The sequence below is a fragment of the Gekko japonicus genome, unplaced genomic scaffold (assembly GCF_001447785.1).
Source record: "Gekko japonicus isolate JY-2015 unplaced genomic scaffold, Gekko_japonicus_V1.1 scaffold45, whole genome shotgun sequence".
NCBI classification, from domain to species: Eukaryota; Metazoa; Chordata; class Lepidosauria; order Squamata; family Gekkonidae; genus Gekko; species Gekko japonicus.
In genome coordinates this window covers 1,837,246-1,854,949 of record NW_015177011.1, presented here as the reverse complement: position 1 = coordinate 1,854,949, position 17,704 = coordinate 1,837,246, and the positions used below count along the sequence as shown (strand labels likewise).

The following is a 17,704-nucleotide window of genomic DNA, read 5'->3' as shown; positions in this document are numbered from 1 at the left end:
CAAACTAGAGATGCCATTTTAAAAGCAACATCAGCAACTCCACTGAAAATGGGAAATGTAACCATTAAAACTAAAGGACATTCCATTTGAAATTAGACAAAAGAGGAAAAATTACAAGGAATTAATTTCTTTTCTTCAAACTAATGGAATATCGTACAGATGGGCGGTTCTGGAAGGTGTCATCTTTAAGATCAACGATAGAAGGGAGAAGATAGACTCCAGTTTTAAAGTTAAAGAATTTTTGAAACATCAGCTGGGGGACAGATGATGAGTCTAAAGAGGGAGAATCGAAGTCAAGTGACTTTGCTACCTCGGGAACGGAAGAGGATTCTGTGGCAGAAAAGGGTGCAGGACCTGCCAGAGTGGTATACGATTTTAGAGACAGAAAGCCGAAGTAAAGGCAGAAGGACTTGGAAAATGGCCTTTTGAAGCAAAGAATAAGAAGATGATCAGAGACAGAGAGTTAAAATACATATAAAACAGTTAAAATACATACAAAACATAAAACATTTGTTAAGGAGGAGGGATCATTGAGAGAATGCCAAACCAAACAAACAAAAAGTCTTCACTTGCTGGGGAAAAATGGCAACAGAAGGGGACAGATGAATCTCCCTGGGGGGAGAGTTCTAGCGCTTTGGTGCCATGACCGAAAATGCCCTCTCCCAGTTTGCCACCCACCTGATCTCAGGAAGCAGGGCCACCCAAAGCAGTGCCTCTGAAGATGAATGTAACGGTTGAGCAGCTTCATATGGGATCAGGCCTCTAAAGCTGGAAGTGGTCTGGGCCTCTCTAACCTCCTAAAGAGCCTGTGTGCTCCCATGCCCTTCTACATACTCAGGCCTGTAGCCATGGTGGAGAATTTGGGGGGACAGCCCCACTACTCACAAGCTCTTGCTCACCAACTGGTGATGCCAGTCACCCTCAGTGCGCCTATCTTTGCAGCAGCAGTGAGGCTTAGGAAAGAAAGGGAAGCGCCCTGCAGCTTCTGGTCAGTTTCACTTCTGGCTGATCAGCTCTTAGGTTTAACAGCTGAAAGGGGAGAAGTGAAACTGACTAGAAGGAGCAAGGCAGCTTTCCTTTCCTTCCGGAGCTTCCCCACTGCTGCAGGGAGCTAGGAAGGAAAGGAAACCCTGCTGCTTTTGGTCAGTCTCAGTCCCCTCCCATCAGCTGTTAAACAGGTGGCAACCTGGGAGAGGACCCTCTCTTGCTCATGGCACCAAAACTCTAGAACTCTCTCCCCAGGGAGATGAAAACTGTCACTTCTAGTTTATTTATTATTTTATTAGACTTTTATGCACGCAGGGCGGCTTACAATTTTTTTTAATTGAAAAAAATAGTTTGAATTGTAATGTCCATTTTACACAAGCTTTCCACACTGGTGATGAACGCGCAAGCCCGAAAAGTCTTGTTATATTCCGAATAACCCTACATGGAAGGGGCTTCCGTGTTGTATTTGGAATTATCGCCACCTCCCCTCGCATGTAACGTGGAGTACCACCATGCGCGTCGTCACACCAAGTGTACATACAGCAAAAATTACCGATGGGCGGGCGTGCACACACACTGAGACTTGAGTTATCCCTGGAAAAAGCCGCTCAGTTTCTTCCTCGCAGCCACCATTGCTTAGCAGAGGGGAACCTAAACTCTCTCCCATCCTCCTTTTCCTCCCCCACCCCCCCAAAAAAGTGGCCTGACTTAGGCAAAAGAAGCCTCTGGTAATCACACTCTACGTATAATTCTCAGTCATCCTTCCGCCGCCACCAGCGATGCAATAGTCCCCCTTCGACCCGCGACGACCGCGCGCGCTCCCGCCGACAGCGAAAGACCGGCCTAAGCCAGACAAGGCGCGGCACAAGCGAGAACCACACACAACCGCTCGGGCCCGCACCGTCCGTTCAGCGTGCGAGACTAGATCCGGCTGGGCCGGCGCGGAGGGATCCCCGACCCGTGGGCGGAGGAGGGGAACAGAAGAGGGGTGGGGGGAGAAGGGAGGAGGTGTCGGCGCCGCGGCGGCCAGAGCCGCGGGGGGGCGGGGGAAAGGGGCACCAACATGGCGGCTCCATATTAACTTTCCCCCCCGTTCGGCAGCCGCTGCCACCGTCCGCCGCCCCCTCGCCCTGGTTGCCGTCATGCCGGGCATGATGGAGAGGGGAGCCGAGCTCCTGGGGGGCGGCAAGAGCAGGACGACCCCCAACGGCACCAAGAACGGCGGCAGCCCCGGTTCCAACGGGCATTTTTCCGAGGCGGAGAGCAGCGGCGGCGGTGGTGGCGGCGGCGGCGGCGACAGTGGTGACGAGCACGGTGCGAGCTTTCTCTCGTCTTGCCGACAGGGTCGCGTTGGGCCTAGCCTCGCCACTGCGCACTGGCTGGCTGCGACTGCACGGGGCGCGCGTGCAAAAAGTGTGGCGTGAGGGAGCGCGCGAGACAGACGAGGAGGAGGGAGGGAGCGGGAAGTGTGAACGTGTATATGTGTGCCTCTCTGTGTATGTATGTGAGTGTGAGAGGGCGCGTGCGCGAGAGCGGCGGGGTGCATGGCTGACCGTCCGTCCGTCCGTTTGTCCCGAGGGAAGAGGGTGTGCGTTTTCACAATGGGCACATGTGTCATAAACCTGCAACCCAGGCATTGCGTTCTAGGTTGTGTGTAGACTACGTACAGGAAACTCTTGAAAATTTTTACGTTGTGTGCATCTGCAGGGACTGCCACAAACAGCTGTGCGTGCAGGTCTACCTATGTGCAGCGCTGTGAATCTTGACTATTTTATGTCTGTCTCTGTGTTAGAGGCGCGCTCCTGAGTTCACCCATGCAACACAGTGCAACATCACCACAATAAAGCAAATGTTTTTGTAGAGCCGCGTGGATCCCTCCCCTTTTAAATTTTCTTTTAAATAATTGTCACTCTTCGGAAATTATTGCCTACCTAAATCTGTGAAGAGGAAGTAGGTTTTTCTTTTTCCGGTGTGTGTGGGGTGGGAGGGGGGTCATCTTTTCTCTCTTTCTCTTCACACTTGTTCCAAGGGGTGATGCTTTGAGTCTATGACAATAGCCAGTTTTGCATGCAGTTTACATTGATGGTCTTTTGTTGGATTTACTGTGATGATCCGACCTAGATCACTGAATCTACACAGATATATTGTCTAAAGATCACACTTCCATCACTGAAGAGCGAGGCGTCTTCTCCCCACCGCCCCTCTAAGAGATGCATTTCTTTTTTCTTCCATTGCAGATGTAGGAATGAGGGTCGGAGCAGACTATCAAGCTCGCATCCCTGACTTTGATCCTGGTAAATAGCTTGATTGTTATTATACTAACCTCATGTCTTGTTGCTCTTTTTTAAAATGGGGGGTTATTGCATGTAATGATTATGCTGAGATGGTGAATGAGCTTGCATTTAGTTGAGGCAGTGTGTGACTTGCATTTGTGAAGGTTAAAGGTGTGGGATTTTCCTTCCGTTTTTGCCCTTAAGGCTTTGTGCTTCTTATTTGTGGTCACTGAAGCGCTGCACAATTGGTTTTTGCTTTCTGAGGGCTGATGGGGAAAGGCCTCAGATATATAGGGAATAAGGGGGAGGAAATGGGATGCTATAAAGATTTTTTTTAACTTACTTGTGCTGTATCTGCAGTATAGTGGTGAGGATATTTTATTCTGGGAGATACTGCCTGCACTGACAGTTTATGGAGGGGGCTTGATTTTCCTTTACATTAGAATTGAGACTCTGAAGTTCTGGTGTGTAGATAATGCTTGTATTAAGTATATGGCTAGTGTACAGAGTGACTTGCACTCAGTACTGATTTGTCTATCTTGATTTCACATCACAGTATTATTTTCTGAACATCTTCTCACTTATGACTGTGGCCACAAGGAAGCACTGCTGGCTGTCTTGTTCTGGGACCAGTTCCTCATATGTCAGTTGATTTGTGCTACTATAGTGATGCCATTCTGACTCTCCACAAGTTAAGAGCTTCTTTCAGTAGGAATTTTGTCTATATTATGATTTTCATTACTTGAAAAACTCACAAAATATTTTGAAACTCATTGTTTAGACCATGGCTCAATCCAGAGCTTTCCAGGACCATGGAACCATGAACGATGAACCATGACCAAAAGGAAAAAATAACCCTGTCATAGTGCCATGTTAAAAATAACAATGTGAATTGACACTGACATTGTGGGCAGTATACAAAGGGCTTCTGCTTGAAAATAGGTTTGGCTAGTATATGCAAAAAATAAGTGTTGGATAGCGTTTAACACTGAAAAATATAAGTCATTTTGTTCTTTAGAAACATGTACTTTAACAGAACACCTTAAGAAAAATAGATATACTTCAGACACAGAATTGTACAGACTGAGGATCCAGCTGTAGTGCCACAGAAGTTTGTGCTACAACTGGAGCAGCACCCTGTATTTGATGAGTAGACCAGAACCATCTATAAAAACAGAAGCACGAATGGTACTTGTGTCATGCACTTAGAGTTGCTCTAGCGTTGCCGGCTCAAGGCTGGCAAATGGTGGGAGACTTATCCATGGGAAGGGGCCCTCTAGTTGACGTTGTGACATCATGGATGACACAGTGCCATTACTTCTGGCACCATCTGGAAGTGACACGGGGTGATGTTGTGGTGTTTGCCTAAAACCTTAGAGTTTGGGGTGGATGCTAGAGCATCGCCTCTACAGGGTGCTGTCATTTCCAGATTTGCCAGAAGTGACTGCACTGTGATGCTGTCAAGTCAAAGCCAACTTATGGTGATCCCATACAGTTTTCAAGACAAACAGAGGTGGCTTGCCATTGCCTTCCTCTGCATAGTGACCCTGGACTCCCTTGGTCATTTCTTCTAACTAGGGCCCAAACCAGTTTAGCTTCTGAGATTTGATGAGATTGGACTGGCCTGGATCATCCAGGTCATGGCAAATAGAGGCAGCACGTATTTCTTGTGTATGCTGATCCCTGCAGAAGGAGCAGAGAATAAGGAACAGTTCCATGGTGTTACCACTCATCTTGGATCTTCCAAACTCTTGAGTCTTAGGCATGCAATACAGATAGGTCCACATGTTCTGACCATTCTCCACTTTTTAATCCCAGCATCATTTTTCACCTGGGATCAAAAATGCCTGAGCAGTCACTGCATTTTCACTGAGCCATCCAATTCTTTCTTATGTTTGTAACCCTTTGCTTAGAGAGGGTACAACAAGGCTGGTCCAGTTCCTGATGGTTGAACTTGTGTTCTTCTTAATCATGCCAAGGATCTTGTGCTTGTTGAATTACAGCTTCTTTTACAGTTAAAAGTACTATCTGTTGTTCATGAGTTGAGGGATTGGAGTTTCTCAGGAAGACCCAATTGCCACCTGGGCAGAATGGACACTGAGCAAAAGCTCTGTCAAAGCCATGTGCCATGTAGTATTTGCCATTGCTCTTCTATGAAGCAGGAGTATAGTATGTCACAGATCTCCAAAGTCTGAAATCCTTCTGGCCTCAGTAGGTGGTACAAATACAGGGGAAGCATCATCAGCACACATATGCAATTCATGGGATAGTTGGAAGTTGTCAAAGATGAATCCCTGCATGGTTATCACTATTTTATAATTACCTAATTTTGACATTTCATTTTATGGAATCCATTGAGAGACAAATAATCAAAGAGAATGGGCTGTATGTAAAACAATAGCAGGAGATGCCAATAACCCGTCTAATAGCTGTTGCTTTGCTTTCAGTAGTTGAATATCTTTGGCTTAGGCCAAACAGCTTTGGCTATTCACCCAGGAATATGATGGGATGTTTGCCATCCTGAACCTGCAGAAATAGTACTATTCTGAATCTTTCCTATAAAGCACTTATTTTCAGTTTCGCTAGAGAAGTCAAATAGGGATATGAAAAACTTATCACCAAAGTTTTTCTCCATCTTCAATAAACTAGCTGCTAGAATGCTGCTTGAGTTGTCTGTTCCAGAATGTTTTTCCTGAGTGACACTATAAAGAATATGGAAAGGTAGGTGAAGCATTGTTACTACATGGATGCCAATGCTGTGCAAAGTTATAAAAATGGACTTTCTAGATCAGGCCTAATTTAATTCAGCCATTTTTAGAAGTGGCCAAGTTGAACTTTAGTTTTGACTCACCATGTAAAACAAAGAAGATGCAGTCCATGACTTGAAAGTTCTTTGGCATCCCAAAACACCCTGACCCGTCTGTGAACTTCCATACTCTTTCTTAGCCGTGGGGATGTCCAAAGGTTTGTATTACTTCTTACTCCTGCCTACACTGGCCAAATTTGGCCTCCTAGCCCCTGATAGATAGATACTGGATAGTTTCTTCCTTTTTTAAAACTACCAACATTTCTTAGGATTGTATCTTAGTATATGGGAAATTAAACCTTTAAACAGTTACAAACTGAAGGGTGTATGGAAAAGCAGCACTTCCTTGAGGGTAACTTTGAACCAGGTTGGTTGATAATAGGTACTGGGAATTCACTAGCCAGCCTGGTATACATCCAGATGGCATACATCCGAGAGTTCTGAAAGAACTCAAATGTGAACTTGTGGATCTCCTGACAAAAATATGTAATGTTTCCTTAAAATCAGCCTCCATTCCTAAGGACTGGAAGGTAGCAAATGTCACTCCCATCTTTAAAAAGGGTTCCAGAGGAGATCCGGGAAATTATAGGCCAGTCAGTCTGACGTCGATACCGGGTAAATTGGTGGAAACCATTATTAAGGAAAGAATTAGTAGGCACATAGATGAACAAAACCTATTGAGGCAGACTCAGCGTGGGTTCTGTAAGGGAAGATCTTGTCTCACTAACCTGTTAATGTTCTTTGAGGGGGTGAACAAACATGTGGACAAGGGGGATCCAATAGATATTGTTTACCTTGACTTCCAGAAAGCTTTTGATAAAGTTCCCCATCAAAGGCTCCTAAGTAAGCGCAAAAATCATGGGATAAAAGGACAAGTCCTTTTATGGATCAAAAACTAGCTAATTAATAGAAAACAGAGAGTGAGTATAAATGGGCAATTTTCTCAGTGGAGGGACGTAAGCAGTGGGGTACCGCAGGGATCAGTACTTGGTCCACTGCTTTTTAACTTGTTCATTAATGATTTGGAGTTGGGAGTAAGCAGTGAAGTGGCTAAATTTGCAGATGATACGAAGTTGTTCAGGGTGGTGAAAACCAGTGAGGATTGTGAGGCACTCCAAAGGGATCTGTCAAGGATGGGCGAGTGGGCGTCAACATGGCAAATGGGGTTCAATGTGGCCAAGTGCAAGGTGATGCACATTGGAGCCAAAAATCCTAAATATAAATACACATTGATGGGGTCTGAACTGGCAGAGACAGATCAAGAGAGAGATCTTGGAGTTGTAGTAGATAACTCACTGAAAATGTCGAGACAGTGTGTGACTGCAATAAAGAAGGCCAATGCTATGCTGGGGATTATTAGGAAGGGTATTGAAAACAGATCAGCCAATATCATAATGCCCCTATATAAATCAATGGTGAGACCTCATTTGGAATACTGTGTGCAGTTCTGGGCACCACACCTTAAAAAGGATATTATAGCTTTGGAAAAAGTGCAGAAAAGGGCAACTCGAATGATAAAAGGGTTGGAACACTTTCCCTATGAGGAAAGGTTAAAGCGCTTAGGGCTCTTTAGCTTGGAGAAAAGACGACTGAGGGGTGACATGATCGAGGTTTATAAGATTATGCATGGGAAAGAGCAGGTAAAGAAAGAGGTACTTTTCTCCCTTTCTCACAATACAAGAACCCGTGGGCACTCCATGAAATTGCTGAGCGGTCGGGTTAGAACGGATAAAAGGAAGTACTTCTTCACCCAAAGAGTGATTAACACTTGGAATTCACTGCCACAGGAAGTGGTGGCGGCTACAAGCATGGACGGCTTCAAAAGGGAATTAGATAAGCATATGGAGCAGAGGTCCATCAGTGGCTATTAGCCACAAGGTATAGATAGGGGCTCTGGGGCAAGTGATGCTCTGTCATCTTGGTGCTTGGGGGGGGGTCAACAGTGGGAGGGCTTCTAATGTCCTGGCCCCACTGGTGGACCTCCTGATGGCACTGGTATTTATGGCCACTGTGTGATACAGAGTGTTGGACTGGATGGGCCTTTGGCCTGATCCAACATTGGCATCTCTTATGTTCTTATGTTCTTATCTGTAGTGACATGGAGTGAATATTCTTCTGACGCATATTGGATTTTGAACATTTGTGTTTAGACATCAGTACAACAAGATTTCTGCATATGCTTTGAGACATAGTAACAACACTGAATTGTAACAATTTCTTGGGACAGTTTCTTATGCCACTTTCTGTAATCTGGGTGAGATAGGGCACTGGGACACCCTTCCAAGGGAGCAGTCCCAAGCAACTCTCCTTGGAAGTATGTACCATATTATTCGCTGGAGCTCACTTCCATGAAAGTGTTTGAAGGATTGCAGCCTGAATAACTCGCCAAGTCTGTGTGGGGCTGTGTTGCCTCAGAAACTGGAACAGCTTTGGATGCTGCTGTCTCCTCAAGCAGGAGCATCAGCCATTCCTAGCTGCCTCAGTAGTCCCCGGCAGCCAGGCAACTTGAACCAGGACCTTCTTCTATGGGGCATGGCTGCACCTCAACAGCAACAGCTTCCATGGTGACATGGCACCTGTATTGGTGGAACCCTGTTATATATGCAGCTTTTCCTGGAGGCATATGAAAATCAAACTAGTTCTTTCAAATGGCACTTGAATATCGAAAGGAAAGTTGTGGAGCATCTTGGTGAGAGTTAGTGAATGTCTCTTGTGAGTCCTTCTGTACATAGTGAAATATAAACAAAAACAATTGCTTCAATGCTACATTCATTATTATTTTTATCTGCATTGTTTTGCAGGGGTCAGAGGGGTGGTCTTCACCATTTATTAGGGCTTTTGCTGTCTAGTCACAGCTGACTTATAGTGACCCCATGGGGGAAGGCAAGAGACATTCAGAGGTGGTTTGCCACTCTGCATCATGACACTGGTATTCCTTGGTGATCTCCCATCCAAATACTGAACAGGGCTGACCCTGCTTAGTTTCCAAGGTCTGGTGAGAGATTGAGATAGCCTTGGCTGTCCAGGTCAGGGTGTGATCTTCACCATCAGTATATCTAATTCTCAACATGGCCAAATCTGTGGACACTTGAATCCAGAGACTTGAACCATGAACAGACAAGACAGACTGAGAAAAGCCTCAGGTTTGCAGAAAAATCTGAAATCTAAGTGAAAAAATGCATGGGGTAAGGGGTTAAAACCCTAAAAAAAGATAGAAGCAGCATTTGTGGCTTTAAGAAACAAATGACCTAAGTGGCCATTGCTAAGCAATCACAACAGGATTGCCAGACTTCAAGCCTTGGTTTCTGTCAGTAAAAGGCATGGGGGAATTTGTCTTCTAAGAGAGGACTCATTGGGCTTCATGCATCATGACAGCTAACCAAAAGCTCTTCAGACATTGTTTCATTCACTGAAGTGCTGAATCTCATCTCTTCATTCAGCTCATCAAATTAACTTGTCACCCAGAAACTGAGAAGGTGATGTGAAGCAAATTATGTATCCTATTTAAATCTAGCAGTTTGTCAGTGTGTTGCAGTTAGATCCAGGTGGGTAGCCATGTTGGTCTGAAGCATTAGAACAAACTTTTAGTCTAGTGGTACCTTTACGACCAACAAAGTTTTATTCAAGGTATAAGCTTTCATGTGCAAGTACACTTCTTCAGTGTTGCAGAGTTATGGATCCCTCTCAAGTCTCCCACAGATGTGAACCTGTTACCTCTTTATTTATACTTGGTTTTTTTTCTCATGATGACAGAATTTATCTTGGTGAATCTGGGACTAGTGGAAATTTGTTTTCATGACACGCAGTACTCATATTGTTAATTACAAGGAAAACTAATAACATCCCCTTCCTCCTCTCAGGGAGGTCTTCTTATGATGTATATAGGTCTGTTGATACATCTAGAGATGTAAAATTTCCAGACATTTTGACGGGATGGAACATGAGAAAATATTTTGTACTTTAGGGAAATTTTAAAATTTTTGAGAAAATTGAAATGTATGTGTGGCAGAACGGTCTTGCTCTGGCCTGCAGGCCCTCTTCCTCCCTGCCCTCCTAGGTGTTTCTCCACATCTGGAGGGGCTTTTATTTCTCTCTCAGGGTAGCCTGCCACCACCACCTGACCTTTGTATGAACTTGCCCACTGGGATGGTCAGGCTCCCAGCTTCCCTTCCAACTTCGGAGGCCTTGCCTCTATGTCTCCCATGGCCTAGCACCTGGTCACCACAGGGACAATTTATTGCTTTGTGCACCCCTGGAGGAATAGCCAGTTGCTAATCACCTGCCTTCCCCCTTGGCACACCCTTTAAAATAGTGTGTCCAAGATGGTGGAGGTCTATGTGGTACACAGAACCATGGCCAGCATCCATAGTTATGCAGCATTTGTTTAAAAGAAAATGTTTACAAGCATACTTTTAGCACTCAATTTTACCAAATTGAGCAGGGAATACAAAAGAAATGGGGAAAATGCAAATCCTCTGTCCTTATCTCTATACAAGCCCTATCAGATGTTAAAATATAGGACAGGTGCCTCACAGTGCAATCCTAAACAGAGTCCTTAGGAGTTACAAATTCCTACAAAGTTGCCATTATCTTGAAGCTTTCTTCAGCTCTGCAGGTGAGCACATGGTGAAAATGGCTGCCTGCTTCAGAGGAGAGGTCTGTGTCTTCTCATGGACTCAGCATCCCAGGGAAAGAGACCGCTTTCCTGTTGCAAGGAGATTTTATCATCTCTGGTACTCCACCCACTGACCAGGTCATGCCAGTTCAAAGAAGTGTCTCCAGGATATCTCCAGGAATCTCCTTCCTGAAGACTATTTCTTAAGAGGTAGCTGAGGTGAGCCTGGACAGCCATGGACAGACTTCCTTCTTCCCAGCCTGTTCTCTGCCCAAAACAACAACAACAACAGCAATAAAACTTTCAAAATGCACAGTGGAGGCTATTGCCCTTCTCCAGTCTCCCAGGCAAAAAAGGCATTTCTTCACATCATGCAATACTTTTAAAATCAAGCTTGAACTTACTATGCTACTTTAACTTACTTCACTGCTTTAACAACATAAAATGCATTATTTATACCCTAGTTACCATATAAAATTGTACTCTCAGGCATATTTATGAAATGTAAATATATAAATACCATATAATATTGAAACCATTCAATAGCACTATTACCATCAGTTGTTGTTGTTCAGTCGCACAGTCGAGTCCGACTCTTCGCAACCCCATGGACCAGCTCCCGCCAGGCCCTCCTGTCTTTCGCTGTCCTCTGAAGTTGGCTCAATTTCATGTTCGTTGCGACGATGACACTGTCCAACCATCTCATCCTTTGCCGTCCTGGTCTTCTGACACTGTCTAACCATCTCATCCTTTGCCGTCCCCGTCTTCTTTGACCTTCAATCTTTCCCAGCATCAGGGTCTTCTCCAGTGAGTGCTCCCTTCTCATTTGGTGGCCAAAGTATTTGAGCTTCAGTTTCATTATCTGGCCTTCCAGGGAACAGTCAGGGTTGATTTCTTTGAGGATTGACTGATTTGTTCTTCTTGCAGTCCAAGGGACTCTCAAGAGTCTTCTCCAGCACCATAGTTCAAAAGAATCTATTCTTCGGCGCTCGGCCTTCCTTATAGTCCAGCTCTCGCAGCCATACATGACTACTGGGAATACCATTGCTTTGACCATGCGGACTTTTGTTGGCAGGGTGATGTCTCTACTTTTTATCATGCTGTTTAGGTTCGCCATCGCTTTCCTCCCAAGGAGCAGGCGTCTTTTAATTTCATGGCTGCAGTCACAGTCTGCGGTGATCTGGGATCCCAGGAACGTGAAGTCTGTCACTACTTCCACAGCTTCCCCTTCTATTTGCCAAGGAGTGATGGGGCCGGATGCCATGATCTTAGTTTTTTTGATGTTGAGCTTCAAGCCCACTTTTGCGCTCTCCTCTTTTACTCTGAGCAAGAGGCTCTTTAGATCCTTTTCACTTTCAGCCATTAGAGTGGTATCATCTGCATATCTGAGGTTGTTGATCTTTTCCCCAGCAATCTTAATTCCCGCTTGTGATTCATCCAGGCCAGCATTTCGCATGATGTACTCTGCATATATATTAAATAAGCAAGGTGACAGTATACATCCTTGTCGTACTCCTTTTCCTATGCTGAACCAATCAGTTGTTCCGTATCCGGTTCTAACTGTCGCTTCTTGGCCCTTATACAGGTTTCTCAAGAGACATGTGAGGTGGTCTGGTACTCCCATCTCTTTAAGGACCTGCCATAGTTTGTTGTGATCCACACAGTCAAAGGCTTTAGCATAGTCAATGAAGCAGAAGTAGATATTTTTCTGGTACTCTCTTGCTTTCTCCATAATCCAGCGAATGTTGGCAATATGATCTCTCGTTCCTCTACCTCTTCGAAACCCAGCTTGTACTTCTGGTAGTTCTCTATCCACGTACTGTTGAAGCCTAGCTTGTAGGATCTTGAGCATGACCTTGCTAGCGTGTGATATGAGTGCAATTGTGCGATAGTTTGAACATTCCTTGGCATTGCCCTTCTTTGGGATTGGAATGTATACTGATCTTTTCCAATCCTGTGGCCACTGTTGCGTTTTCCAAATTTGCTGGCAAATGGAGTGCAGAACTTTAACAGCATCATCTTCTAAGACTTTGAATAGCTCAGCTGGAATACCATCACCTCCACTAGCTTTGTTGTTAGTAATGCTTTCTAAGGCCCATTTAACTTCACATTCCAGGATGTCTGGCTCAAGGTCAGTGATTATACCGTCGTGTTTGTCAAGGACATTGAGGTCTTTCTTGTATAGTTCTTCTGTGTATTCTTGCCATCTTTTCCTAATCTCTTCTGCTTCTGTTAGGTCCCTACCGTTTTTGTCCTTTATCATGGCCAGCTTTGCATGGAACGCTCCCTTGATTTCTCCAATTTTCTTGAAGAGATCTCTAGTCCTTCCCATTCTATTGTTTTCTTCTATTACTTTGCACTGTTCATTCAGGAAGGCCTCCTTATCTCTCCTTGCTGTTCTCTGGAAATCTGCGTTCAGTTGGGTAAATCTTTCCTTTTCGCCTTTGCCTTTCGCTTTCCTTCTTTCCTCTGCTATTTGTAAAGCCTCATCAGAAAGCCACTTTGCTTTCTTACATTTCTTTTTCTTTGGGATGGTGGTGATTGCTGCCTCCTGTACGATGTCACGAACCTCTGTCCATAGTTCTTCAGGCACTCTATCTATCAAATCCAGACCCTTGAATCTATTCTTCACCTCTACTGTATATTCATCAGGGATGCGATCTAGGTCAAACCTGAATGGCCTCGTGGTTTTCCCAATTTTCTTCAGTTTAAGTCTGAATTTTGCAATGAGTAGCTCATGATCTGAACCACAGTCAGCTCCAGGTCTTGTTTTTACTGACTGGATAGAGCTTCTCCATCTTTGACTGCAAATTATATAGTCAATCTGATTTCGGTGTTGCCCATCTGGTGATGTCCATGTGTAGAGTCGCCTCTTAGGTTGTTGGAAAAGGGTGTTCGCTATGACCAGTGTGTTCTCTTGACAAAACTCTGTTAACCTTTGCCCTGCTTCATTTTGCTTTCCAAGGCCAAACTTGTCTGTTATTCCGGTTACCTTTTGACTTCCTACTTTAGCATTCCAGTCCCCTATGATGATGAGGACATCATTTTTTGGTGTTAGTTCTAGGAGGTGTTGTAGGTCTTCATAGAACCGGTCCACTTCAGCCTCTTCTGCATCAGTGGTTGGGGCATAGACTTGGATTACTGTGATGTTGAATGGTTTGCCTTGGAATCGGACATAAATCATTCTGTCATTTTTGAGATTGTATCCCAGTACTGACTTTTGCACTCTCTTGTTGACTATAAAGGCCACACCATTTTTTCTACGAGATTCCTGGCCACAGTAGTAGATATAATGGTCTTCTGAGTTAAATTCGCCCATTCCTGTCCACTTTAGTTCACTGATTCCTAAGATATCGATGTTCAGTCTTGCCATCTCATTTTTGACCACGTCAAGCTTACCTTGATTCATAGATCTTACATTCCAGGTTCCTATGCAATATTGTTCTTTGCAGCATCGGACTTTCCTTTCACCATCAGACACATCCACAACTGAGCGTCCTTTCAGCTTTGGCCCAGCCGCTTCACTCTTTCTGGGGTTACTTGTACTTGCCCTCTGCTCTTCCTCAGTAGCATATTGGACACCTTCTGACCTGAGGGGCTCATCTTCCGGCGTCATATCTTTTAGCCTTTTGTTACTGTCCATGGGGTTTTCTTGGCAAAGATACTGGAGTGGGTTGCCATTTCCTTCTCCAGTGGATCACGCTTGGTCTGAGTTCTCTGCTGTGGCCTGTCCGTCTTGGGTGGCCCTTCACGGCATAGCCCACAGCTTCATCGAACCGCTCAAGCCCCCTCGCCACGACAAGGCAGTGATCCATGAGGGGGATTACCATCAGTATGGTGTATTAATTGTGAACAAAATAAGTCTCATTTGCAAAACAAACATATTCCTGAAAATATTATATATGTGTGTAGTGTACACAGGAATTATCATTACTTACTGTATCTGAACTTGCACATGAAAGCTTATACCATGAATAAAACTTTGTTGGTCTTAAAGGTGCCACTGGAGTCAAATTTTGTTCTAGAGAGATTTTTGTTAGTTTCATGCTGTCGGACAACTCAAGATTAGTGGGCAGTGTGTTACTCGTTATATGTAACTTTACTGCTTTTACTGTCTTTGGATTAAATACTTTTTGCAACATTAAACAACTTTTTCTTCTTCTAGGAGCTACAAAATACACAGATAAAGACAATGGAGGGATGCTTGTGTGGTCTCCATATCATAGTATTCCAGATGCCAAGTGTAAGTTCTGTGCATGAAGCAATATTCTGGTAATTGTCATATATGGTGGTAACTTTACATGGTACAAAATTGCTACACAGAAAGCACTTTTTGGTTAGAGTTAATGTGAACCCACATGGATATGCTAAGATGCTTCTGTATGCAATGCTTTGTGCTCTGTGAAGATATAGTATAAATGTTCTGGAAAACCCTGGTCGGCCAGCCATATGAGCAGAGGTGTTGGGTAGCAAATTCTCTGAAACCTTTTCTAGTGCTTTATAGATTTTTTTTCCATTTCTAAAGACTAGTTGTTTTATAAAACTAATAATTAATGGATTCATTGTCAATTCAATATTAGGCATGCTCAGCAGTTTCAAAGTTGTAATTAATGTTTTTCAGGTTAAACCTAGGAAGTGTGTGAGAGACTTCAGGTGTGTTTTATGGGGTTTGAGGTTAAAATCATAAATACATATAATTATCCAAATGAAAAATCAAGTTAAGAGTTTGCCTTATTGGCTGTGCAAGTCAAATCGAAATCAAAGCTAGCATTTATATGTCACCTCTTACATGGTGGAAGGGATATTGTAATCACCAATCTGATGTGGAACTAACAGCGGTGCAGGTGGTACTGCAGAAAGTAGCAGAAGCTGAGGTGCTTCACAGTGCAATCCTAAACAGAGTCCAAGTCTGTTGAAGTCAGTGGGTTTTTTAAAAGTGTCACTGTCAGTGATCTCTGTGGAGGAGAGTTAAATGTTGTTGAAACAGATGAGTGGACAACCACATCTAAGGCATATCACACATTCTTCTTTGGGTATGCTAAAATTAAGCATGTTAGCAGTTTCAGTGCTTTTGTTTTGAAATATATATAATTATATATAAATATAATTATATAATATTATGAATTGTGGGAGGTTTGTTTTCAGTAATTCAGTTGGGAGTCCATTTTAATGCATTTACAGCCTGTCCCTAACCCTTTGAGATCTCAGCTCCTGTATAATTTGCCATCACTCTCAAAATTCTTTGGGATTGTTTCCAATCTGAAGACAGCTAAAATTCTTGAATGAGTTCTTTATAACAATATTTTGTGTTTTAATACAAGGGCGTTCGCAGATTGGAAAAAAAATATTGTGAATGGTAGTCTACAGAGACAGATGTACTTAAAGCTACTGGCAAATGAGGCTAACGTGTTATAAATTAACAGACATGCTAAATTACAAAGCGAAAACTAATGAGAGACTAAGATGAAGCTATGTATATCTACATCTGTTGATTTGGATACAAATTCTGTAATGCAACAAGAACCCGAATCAGATCACACACCACAGTGCAGTAAACTCACTCCTATAGATGAGAGTCTTATGTGTTTTCTTGTTTCAAATATTTTTATAGTACCTCTGCATAAACATATATCCAAGGCAAGTTTGGTTGATACCTGTGTAATAACGAACCAATAAGCCAGTCAGCAGCAGCTCTGGATTTTGCTCTGAACTGTATATCACTTAAAGCATCACCTAAACCATATATAACCTGAAAAAGATTACTTTAAATATCCATATTCCAATATCCATGTAGGGGTTTTTTTTACTCACACCAGCCACAAAATGACAACGTTTTACTATTATCTATGTGTAAAATGTATTTGGGAAAAAAGAAGAAGAAATTTTGGTTATCGTATTCCTGACACTACATTGCTGTGTTCCATGGCATATACCAAAGACTAGAATATTTCTGTTAGTATTGTCTCTGTGTACAGTTATGTTTGATTATATCTGTGAATGGAAAGGGTGCTGGTGGTTCATTGTATCATTTATTTAAGAAGTTTATTAGATCCCTTTCTTCTTTATGGAGCGCAAGGCAGTTTGTGTCAGATAAAAAACATAAAAACCAAAATTTTAAGATCACAATTCAGCACTGCTAGTAAAGTTAACCTAATACAGTCCTAAATAAAACTGTCTTCAACTGCCTCCTAAAGATTGAAAGTGAGGGAAGCCAGGCGTACCTCCCTGGGGAAGTTGTTCCATAATCAGGGTCTTCTCTTGTGAGCTTTTTTGACTGATAGAAGTCAGGCAGTCATCTCTCCATGTGACCATAATTCCCAGGCAGGAACATATGGGAGAAGACAGTCCTTCAGATACCCTGGTCCCAAGCTATGTAGGGCTTTAAAGATCAAAACCAACACATTGAATTGGGCTCAGGAGTGGAATGGTAGCTAGTGTAATTGCTGTAAAAATGGGGTCACATGTTTTCGATAGCTTCCCCCAACCAGCAGTCTAGCCACAGCATTTTTCACTAGCTGCAGCCTCCAAACACTCTTCAAGGGTAGCCCCAAGTAGAGTGCACTGCAGTAGTCTGGTCTAGATGTAATTAAGGCATAGATCACTGTGTCTAGATCTGATTGACCCAGGAATAGATGCAGCTGACACATCAGCTGAAGCTAGGCAAAAATACTGTGAACCACGGCAGCTACCTGGTTTTCTAAGGTGATTGCTGTGTCGAATAACACTTTCAAGCTGTGAACCTGGCTTTTCAAGGGGAGTATAACCCCTTCCAAGGCAGGAGAGATCTGAAGTCCCTGGTCTGCTCCCCCCCCCTCAAGTCACAGCAACCTCATGGGTTTTTCAAGGAATGAGAGATAGTTTGCCATAGCCTTCCTCTGTGTCACAACCCTGGACTTGGTGGTCTCCCATCCAGATACTAACCAGAGCCAGCCCTGATTAACTTCCAAGATCTGATGAGATCGGGCTAGCCAAGTCAAGTCAGCTCTGCCTTTCTACTAACTCAGGGATCTGAAGTCCCTGGTC

At 43.7% G+C, this 17,704-nt stretch overlaps 1 protein-coding gene across 2 annotated transcripts in view; it reads left to right on the top strand.

Annotated features, from left to right (window-relative positions):
- The first annotated feature begins 1,973 nt into the window (after positions 1-1,973).
- The window catches only part of RCOR3 (REST corepressor 3), a 40,908-nt gene continuing 25,177 nt past the window's right edge, over positions 1,974-17,704 (top strand). For both annotated transcript variants that reach the window (XM_015427632.1, XM_015427633.1), the window contains exons 1-3: positions 1,974-2,301; positions 3,225-3,281; positions 14,847-14,924. In XM_015427632.1, coding sequence (XP_015283118.1) covers positions 2,130-2,301; positions 3,225-3,281; positions 14,847-14,924 — 307 coding nt within the window. In that variant the 5' untranslated portion in view covers positions 1,974-2,129. The remainder of the gene's footprint in view (positions 2,302-3,224; positions 3,282-14,846; positions 14,925-17,704) is intronic.